We start from the raw sequence: 9405 nt of genomic DNA, 5'->3' as shown, positions 1-9405 counted from the left end.
GATGGAGGCATAGGTTTCCTCATGTGTAAGCTGAGGATCATAATAGTGGGCTTTTTGTGAAGGTGTTTTATAAATTCGAAACAGCTGTAGGGTGTTTCCTTCCACTGCATAGAAATGAGGACCCTTCAGGAAGCCCCCTGGGAGTTTAGGAGAGGCTCTCATGATGGGTATCCTAGCTTTGGAGGATGTCCAAAGTCAACTGCTACCAAGGCCTGCCAGAAAACCCACGCTTGCCTTTTTTTTTTCTTGCTAGGTCCATCACAGAAGGGACTCTGGGTACGTGACTGCGGGACAAAATGTCCCTCTACTCATTCTTTAAGTTCCACCTCAAAAGTACCTCCTTTGTACAACCTTCCCTGACAGCCAGCTCCACTCCAGAGAGCATTCTCTCCCTTTGTTACGCCCTTGGAATCCACCACGGCACTGTGGTGTGGCTGTCTCCTTCCGGAAGAAGGCAGTGGTGGAAGAGAGAAAGCTTTGGAAGGATATATCCTCGTAAGTGCATAGCCCCAGCTCTAACGAGGCAGCGGCAAGGCTGGCGCTGGGGAAGGAAGGGGGAAAAGGTGGTCCCGTGTGAAAACAGCATTTCTCAACTGAGCAACCCTGCGTACCTTGTTGGATGAGAGGGAATCGGTTCTCCAGCCACCCAGACAAGGAATCTGCGCTTCGCCTGAAGCTCCAAGGCTTCAGGGTGGAGAGCTCAGATCCAAAGGCTTTCTTGGAAAAACCCATCTCTATCCATTCCAGAAGGGAATCCAGTTCGAAGCTGACTTGCCCATCCTCCCCTCGGGACACCTGACTGGGGGGCTTAACCACCCCAGCACCCGTCTTTGATCTTTCTGTCTCTCCGAGCCTGGCCACCCTCCAGTGCCTTCCTTCTCTCACTCTTCTAAGCCTCCCTCTTTGTCTGATCAGGGTCTCCGCCTACTCTCCAATTCTAAGACTGCTGCCTTCGCTCTGAGCCCTGATGGAGCGAGTATGTGTGTACAGCCATGCATATGCGCGTCTGAGTTGTGTACTCGGGGGAGAAATGGTGTGTGGGGGGGTACGCTGTGGAATCTGTGAGGACTGGTGAGTTTGGGGGTGTAACTGTCTCTCCCCTTAACACGAAGCAGCTTGGATGTGTGTGGACAGTTATCACTCAGAGGGTGGCCACACTTGTGTAAATGCTTATATGCGTGGATTTTCTGCATTCTTGAGTGTGCACACCGGCAATTTGACTTGTGGAGTCGTGGGTCTGTGTAAGAGGTAAGGATCGTGCTTTTTTTCCAGGGATATCGCTCTTTATCTTTGGGATCCGTTAGTGGACCTCTCTGTTCATGGAGATCACGAACATCAGTGTAGACACCTGTGTGTTTGCATATATGTTGTAATTGAATGGAGCCTACGTGTAACTGCCTACCTGTGGCCATAGATACTCGTATACGTGGACACCTGCCCGTCAAGTTCTTGGGCGCCTAAGTTTAGAGGCAGGTCCTGCACAGACTGGAAAATGCGGCCACCAGGACAGGCCTGCCGTGTTTCCTACGCTCTCAGAGGAACCATCAAAGTGGACGCTCCTCCTCCTCGCGGATTTTGTCCCGGTTCGTGCAAGACTTCAGCCTCACGCGGCGCCAGGAAAGGCGGGGCGCCGCGCGGGCGAAGCCAGGACGGCGGATCCCTCCAGCGGCCTCGGGGGCCCGCTGGAGCTGCGCTGTCGCGAGCGCACCGGGGCCCCTGCCGGAAGCGGAAGCCAGGACGGGGGTGGGGGCGCGGTGAGGCGCAGTCGCGGCGGTCGCAGCGTGTCAGGCCAAGGGCGCCCCGCGGGGGCGTGTGCGCCGCGCGCGTGCGGGGCAGGCTGGCCGCGGGGCGGTACCTCCCCGACCCGGCGTCTGTTTACCAACAAACTGCCGGGGCTCAGCAGCGACGCATTCCGACGTGCTGAATAAGCTGCGGGCGCGGGCGGTCTGGTCTCGATTCCCCTGCGGGTTGGTGGCGGCGGCATCAGAACCGCGGTGCAGATCCCCAGGAGCTGGAGAGTGCGACGGAGGGTCCCCTGAGCCCCCGCAGCCGAAGCGCCTCCGCTACTGCGCTGCTCCCTTCGCCCTGGGCCATCCCGACCCCGCCAGCTCCCTCGCGTTTCTTCCATTGAGACCGAGGTTCCCAGACTGCCCCAATCGCCCTGCCACCCCGGTATCCCTCTTGGAGAAGACCCCGAGGCAGCTGGGCCTGGAGCGTGTGCACCGCCCCTCGGACCTCTCGGTTCTGAATTTCCCTATCGCGGGCTGCCCCGGGGGGCGGGCCCCGTCCCCAGCCTCCGTGAGGTCACTGCGTGCGGTAGCCAATCCGCGGCGTCTAAGTGGGCGGTGCCACCGTCGGGTCCCGGGAACCGAACCCAAGAGCGAGACGAGGGGGGCCCCCATGGATTTAGGGGGGAGGGGAAAAGCCATGGGGGGCACCCCTTCGGAACCCCTTTCCCAGGCGCGCGCTCTCCGCTGGAAAAGGCACAGAGAGACACTTTCCCCGGGATCTTAAGTGTGCGGGAGGCTGGCTGGGGGGCTCATCCGGTCCCAACGCCCGAGGTTCGGAAAAGAGAGAGTTGGCGGAGGGAGCGGACTACGTGCCGGGCCATGGCCTAGGCCCTTCGGCCCCGGCCCCGGCCGCGATGACCTCTTTGCCCTGCTCCCTCCCTGGCCGGGACGCCTCCAAAGCCATATTCCCGGACATCGCCCCTGTCCCATCGGTAGTGGCTGCCTACCCGCTTGGTCTGTCCCCCGCAACCGCAGTCGCCTCCGATTTGCCCTACTCTGGGCCGTATGGCCACCTCCTGCCCTACTCCTACACTGCGCCGGCGACTCCGGGAGACTCCTACCTGCCCTGCCAGCAACCAGCGGCGCCTTCTCAGCAGGAGCCGAAGGCAGGTAAGTCCGGGCGCCGCAGCTCTTCCCACCTCTGGGGTCCTGATCCTTTGCGTCCCTAAACTTCGCCCTCGCCTGGTTGGGCGCAGCTAGCGGGATTCAGACCTTACTCAGATTCCAAGGGATCTGGGGGTGGGGGGAGGGCGAAGGGATGGGGCGGGAGACAGGGGGGAGGGGCGGGGGCGAGTTGATCTAGGTCTCCTTTCAAGACCGACCTGGTTTCGATTTGCAGTTGTGTGAAGCCGGGCGGCAGGGCTCCCTACCCTACCCCCTGGAGCAGCGGGGTGGTGTGCACCTACGTGTAACGGAAAACTGAAACAATCCAGATGTGGGTGTGGGTGCCTAGCCCCTGCCCCAGGATTCTTTCCGTCGTGTACTCCTTCCCTTCCCCAAGTCGCCTCTCCGGGTTTGTCATGTCTCCGAAAGCAGTGCTCCAGCCCAAGCCAGACAATTGGAAGTGCGGTCCCAGTTGGAGGACAGTGGAAGTGGGGGCTTATTTGGGGGCCCCTCCCCGTCTCCCTTGGCTGGTGCTTGAATATGCCTGATAGAGGCTGGAAGCTGGCCTTCCAGCTAGGAAGAATCTGGGGCTAGGACCCCACCACCTATTGTTCTAAGAATGTAGCCACAGGTGGGTCAGGCAGCCTCTAGCTATAGATCCTGATGCAGATCCTTCCAGGTGAAGGATCCACCCCTTGCCCTTGTGGGGGACAGGTTAGGCCCCACTTCCTGCTGTCTGGAGCAACTTTGAGTCCCTGAGAAAGTGCTCACTGCAAGGCCTCAAAGAAGCCAAGGAGCTAGCCAGCCTGTCTTCCTGGTCCTGGGCCCGGTATTGGGCAGAACCCGTGCAACTGTATATGCTGATCCGTACTAGCTCCAAATTAGACCTCAGGTCCCCTGCCCTCCCTGCCCCCACCTAACTGTCTTTAGCACAGTCTCCTCCGAGGATGCACATCTACTGGGTGCCTTTGCTTGTGTCAGCCCAGGACCAGGACATCTCTCTCCTTTTCCCTGTTACTCCAACACATGAGCTCATAAACCATCAGAGCCAGAAGTGCCCCTAAAGATTTGGGAGCTCAACCTACTGGATTACAGATGGGCAAGCTGAGGCCCTGGGACCGGGTGTGGATGCCTCTTTTCCAGGCACTTAGTCCTTGCAGATTGGTGTTCACTGCATGAGGCCAGAAAAGAGGATTTTAGAGAATTTCCTCAGAGCCCCCAAAGTGAAGTGCCTTCTGTGCACGAACGCGAGCTGCCTCTCCCAGGCTGCTGTGTCTGTCCTCCTTAAAGGAGGAGCAGTTGGGAGGAGGTTTGTTTGTTTGTTTGTTTGTTTGTTTGTTTTATACAAATGACCTAGGTTCTATAAATGAATCCCTTGGACTTCCCTTTAGTATATGCTCATATGGGACATTTGTGTCTATGTGTGTGTGGCCGGGTGGGAACGAGATCGCCTCGTCCTTCAGAGAATTGTTTACAGGGTTAGTATTTTCGTCCCTGTCCTCCACACACCTTGTCTTCCCTCTGCTTGGTCTAAGGGCCAGAGAGTGGAGAGTTCCTTTTCTTTACAGAATTTCCCCGGATCCAACGAAAACCATACACGTGCTTAGACTAGATGGTAGCGTTTTCCTCCCGAAACTGGTGGGTTTGCCCATTCTAGACCGAATGATTGGGGGTGTGAGAGAGGACCTGAGCCCTCCTTTTTGCCCCACCGCGTGTCCACCCGCGCTGCAGGGGAAGGTTTGGCTCCAAGGGAGCTTTGGGAGCGGGCGGGTGCGGCGGCGGCGGTGCCTCCAGCGAGGCCTTTGGGTTCCATAATCGCGACCAGGGCAGATCCAGTCGTGACTTGCCACAACTGGTGTGGAGAAGGGCAGCTGTCGGCGGAAGGCCTTTGGAGGGGCGTCCTCTGGGAGAGCTGGGGCACCGAGGGCTGGGGGAGTCCAGCAGCAGCGGGGGCTGCTTCCTAGGCGCTTCGTCACCACCCGAGCCGTGGTTCACGCAGCCGCAGCCGGAGAGGCGCGGGTGGTCGGTCGCTGGGCGGCCAGCCTGGGGCTTCGAGCGGTAGGGTCAAAGCAGGGGAGGCCGGACAGGCGCGGGCGGGGAGCGGAAACCCAACGGTTTTTCTGGGAATTGGCAGGGGCGGGGGTCGGGGTGGGGGTGGATCTGAGAAGCCCGCAACGCCCGGGGCCCTGAGTGAGGGATGCGGGGGAGGTGAAGGCACCTGGTCATCGCGGCCGGCCCAGGGCGGGGAACCACACGTCGGGGGGAGCACGACCAGAGGAAGGAGGGGCGGGGTGAGGGTGCGGGACTCGGGCCGACATTAGCTGCGTCTGGGCACCGGGGCCAAGTTCTCTCTCGGCTGAAGTGGCCCGGCAGACCCGAGTAGAAAGCTGCAAACGTTGCCCTGAGCCCGGGAGCATTTTGGTCATTTGGGCCTCCCAGCCCTATCACCCGAATGGAATGATCCCAGGGTGCCCCCGCAGATTGGCGCAGGTTGGGCTGCTCAGACGGGAAGAGGAGGACCCCTCGCCCCGCACCTCCCGTACTCTAGGGCCGCTGTTCCCCCGCCAAGATTCCTAGAGTGGCTGGGCCTGGAGGCAGGAGGTGACCAGATCTCACGGGGCAGCTCGGCAGCGAGATCCTGCAGCGGCCCGAAGGGCCTGCGCTGGCCGGCGCTGCGTGCTTTGCGAACCTGGGCCACCTTCCCCGTGAGCGGTGAACCCCTCTGTGAGTGTAGCGGGGAGCGGGAGGGGGCTTCTAGAGCCCCTGAGCCGCCTCCCCTAGCCAGCCGGGCACGGGGGAGGAGAGGGCTAGTCAGTTTCCCTGCAGGGTGCACCTCGGGTTGGGGTTTGCGCCTCGCAATAGGGGATGGCAAACCCTGAGGGCACTTCCCACTCTAGGATGCTGGTGGGGGGGGGCGGGGGGGCGGGTGCTCATCCTGGCCTCAAGGCCGAATTGGCCGGGCCCCTCCGACCCCCACCCTCCCCAGCCCCGGCAGCGGGGAGGCTGCCACGCAAACACTGGCTCGGGCCTCTGAGCATTGTTCTGGAGTTCCCTCGGCCTGGAATGCCCTGCCCCGGTCAGCTCCAGGCCTCAGCCCAGCCCCCGACCGAGCCTTTTAGCCCCACCCTACCCCGAGCTGGCGCCACCGCACCCGCCTGAACTCTGACCTCCCGGCCCTGGCGCCACCTGTACCCTCGCTCCGTCCCTTGGCGCTGTCTTCCTAGGGTCACAGGACCCATGAGTGGGAGCTCCCTGAGGGCAAGAACCGCGTCCTAGCGCGCGGTGGGCGTGGCGCCTGAAGGGGGCGTGGAGCGGAAGGTAGAGGAGGGCCGAGCCGGGTACCCGCGCCCTTTGCTTAGCTGAGGCCTACATGCAAACGAGATGCAAATGAGCTCAGGAAGCCGCGCGTCCGACCCTCTCAACGCCCCACCCACACCGTCTTGTGCCGCCCCCCAGATTCGGAGAAGCCGCCGCTGTCCCCGGAGCCCTCGGAGCAGCGCCCGCAGGCCCCGCCCAAGAAGCTCCGCAAACCGAGGACCATCTACTCGAGCCTGCAGCTGCAGCACTTGAACCAGCGTTTCCAGCACACGCAGTACCTGGCGCTGCCCGAAAGGGCCCAGCTGGCCGCGCAGCTCGGCCTCACCCAGACCCAGGTGAGGCCGGCCCCATCCTTCCTGCAGCTAGCCTTCCCCTGATGTGGTCTCTGGGAACTCACCCCTTGGGGGGGGGGGGGTTGAAAGGCTGAGGAGCCCCCTAGCCTCGTTGTCACAGTTCTCCTGGCACGTTCCCAAGGGGCCTGCGCGCCACTGCTGGGTCCCTTTCCCTGGATCTCACCCTTCCACACGCATTCTTCTCACCTTCCATCCTTTCCCCTCTTCTCCCCAAAGGTAAAGATCTGGTTTCAGAACAAACGCTCCAAATACAAGAAGCTCCTGAAGCAGAACTCTGGAGGACAGGAAGGGGACTTCCCTGGGAGAGCCCCCTCCTTGTCTCCCTGCTCCCCACCCCTCCCATCCCTCTGGGATCTACCCAAGGCAGGGGCCCTGCCCACCGGTGGCGGCTACAGCAACAGCTTTGGGGCCTGGTATCAGCATCACTCCCCAGATGTCCTGGCTCCACCTCAGATGATGTGAGTCCCAGGAAGGGTGGGTCGGCCCCTAGTCCTCCACAAAGCCTAGGACCCAGCCCGCCTGCACCCCTTCTGGTCCTGGAGGAAACCAGCTCCAGATGGGTTTTCTCAAGAGGAAAAGGCGCGAGAGAAGAAAAAGGACGTCTCCCTGTAACCCAAACAGCCTAATCAAGGACTTTGGTCTTCACCACTGCCCCCCACCACTACCATAGACTGGACACCTTCCCTCCAGCTGATCGGAGGCTCTGGAGGGAGAGTCACTGGCTGAAGTGCAGACTCCTCACAGGACCGCTAGTCTTCCCATCCCTTCCTTGGACTGCAGTCTACTGCCAGCCTGGAGGCAACACCAACAAGAAACACTTGAGTATTTTTTCCTCTTTGTGTGCCTTGCGCCTCGCCCAACCCTGTTCTGAGCAGAAGCGGAAGTGAAGTGGGCATCCGGTGTCTTCAAGTCGACCACCACCGAGTCCCTCCCATCCTCCACCGATTTTTCCTGGAGGTCAGCGCGTTACCCCCATGACTGATAGATAGACTGCCTCACCCCCCTGGGACGTGGAAGCGATGCTGAAAATGTGGTTTGTGGACCTATGGGGAATTGAAGCTGTTCTTCTAAGAAAGAAAAAAAAAAGCCTTCTTTTTCCTGTGTCTATTCAGTTTTAGTAGATACTGGATGCGATTATCCTTTTAATTCAACGGGTATTTATTAAGAGCCTATCGCCGCCTTTCCCACCCTTAATACCCATCATCCCCACACTCACATCCTCTTGGAAACCCAGTAGGGCGACTCTTTGGGGAGAATGGGGGACAAGCAGACTCTCTGGATGAGTGTAAGGAGAGACACCCCCGAACAGGGAGGGTGGGCTGGTAGTTCAGCTCCTCACTGCTGTCTCTGTCCAAGGGAACCGCTCCTATTTATAACCGATCTAGCATCCTCCACATCATGAGCTTTCAGAGATTAAATCTGTATAAAAACCTGGGTCCTGGCTGTGAAGTGTGTTTGTTTCCTGACTTCCGGGGTTGGGGGTTGCTTGCCCATCTCTCTCTTGCCTCCCATCTGACTCTTCCAGCACTGACCTAGAGGATGGGATACTAGTTTTGCCTCTATCCCTAACTAGCTCTGGGCTTGTAGCTCTGGAACGTTCTGATGACCACTTTCATTCGCTCCAGTGTGAAACTGGAAGATGCTAATACTGGGAATGACCCAAGTCGGAGTGGTCCTCACTCGCAAATTCTCTCCTGGCCCAGCTCTGGAGGGAGCCGGGGGCACTTTGCAGTCCCCTGTTGCCCCATCTTCAGCCCCTGCTCCCTGCTCTTGGGGACAGGACACACCCACTGAGCCAGTCCAGTCCTCCCAGGGTGCTCCTTGGGGCGGAAAGGCCCCAGCCCACCTAGGGGGAGGGAGAGGAGAAGAAAATCCCAGAAGGAACTGGACTTCTCCATCCAACAAACATTGGTGAAGCCTCTGCTCTGTGAGATCCTGGAGATACAAGGTGACTGAGGCAGACCCTGCGGGCAAATGGGGGAGCCAGACAAATGTCCAGCCACTTTTGTGGTAAGTGCCTGGTTAAAGGAAGTAATACGGGCATAGTCAGGGCCCTCAACTCAGCCTGGACCCAGCGGTAGATTCATGGCCTCCACACCCCATCTGTCTCTCTCTCTCTCTCTCTCTCTCTCTCTCTCTCTTTCACACACATACACACACACACACACACACACACACACACACACACACACACAAACACACACAGCACCCAGTGGCAGAGAGGCCCAAGGACAGGGCTGCAAATAATTCAGGGAATCCAGCCCAAGCTTGGCCTGAGGGATTGGGGGAGGAGCCTCCAATTCCAGGCAAAAAGCTCCAGAGTCATCTTTCCCTTTACTGTCTAAACCTGTTCCCAAGCACTTCGAACTGGGGACCGCCCTAGTTGGAAAAGCCCACTCAGGCACTTGGAGCCAACCCCCCTGACCCCAGAGAGGGGCCTGAATTGGAGTCTCTGTAGGGTAGAGGGGGTACGCAAGTCAGTGGAACCCCCACCCCGGGGGGGGGGTGCTGCGATCAGCCCCTCCTAGGCCCCTTGTGGGTCAGTGGCTTCCCCCACTCACCAAAACACCATGGAGTGTTATCCTGGGGATGGCAAAGGCATGGGGTGCGCCAAAGCCAAGATCAGGAGGAGTGAGGACTGAGGGTACCAAGAAGAGAAACACTTGCCTCTTCCTCCCCATCTGTGCCTTCCCAGCTCTTAACCCCAGTCCACAGGCGCTGGGGGGGCAGCCCCAGATCCCTTCCCCAGGGCTTCTCTGAGGCCACGAGGCCTCAGGGCGGCTGTTCCTCCCACTGTAGGCTGCACACTCCTCTTCCACAGACCCAAGATAAGATCTACC

At 59.6% G+C, this 9405-nt stretch overlaps 1 protein-coding gene across 1 annotated transcript; it reads left to right on the top strand.

Annotated features, from left to right (window-relative positions):
* The first annotated feature begins 1783 nt into the window (after positions 1–1783).
* Positions 1784–8291, top strand: DLX4 (distal-less homeobox 4). Its single transcript, XM_049635860.1, has 3 exons — positions 1784–2900; positions 6351–6547; positions 6782–8291. Exons 1-3 carry the CDS (start codon positions 2645–2647, stop codon positions 7025–7027), a joined length of 699 nt encoding a protein of 232 aa, XP_049491817.1. The 5' UTR covers positions 1784–2644; the 3' UTR covers positions 7028–8291.
* Positions 8292–9405: the final 1114 nt, after the last annotated feature.

This window comes from Panthera uncia, chromosome E1 (assembly GCF_023721935.1).
Source record: "Panthera uncia isolate 11264 chromosome E1, Puncia_PCG_1.0, whole genome shotgun sequence".
Classification (NCBI taxonomy): Eukaryota; Metazoa; Chordata; class Mammalia; order Carnivora; family Felidae; genus Panthera; species Panthera uncia.
This window is presented reverse-complemented; position numbering and strand designations above follow the sequence as displayed.

What these genes read in the sequence shown, in the direction of transcription:
- DLX4 (XM_049635860.1), top strand. Translation starts at nt 2,645, where the DNA reads ATGACCTCTTTGCCCTGCTCCCTCCCTGGCCGGGACGCCTCCAAAGCC. An exon ending in TCAGCAGGAGCCGAAGGCAG is followed by an intron (nt 2,901 to 6,350) that starts GTAAGTCCGGGC and finishes GCCGCCCCCCAG; the next exon opens with ATTCGGAGAAGCCGCCGCTG. An exon ending in TCGGCCTCACCCAGACCCAG is followed by an intron (nt 6,548 to 6,781) that starts GTGAGGCCGGCC and finishes TTCTCCCCAAAG; the next exon opens with GTAAAGATCTGGTTTCAGAA.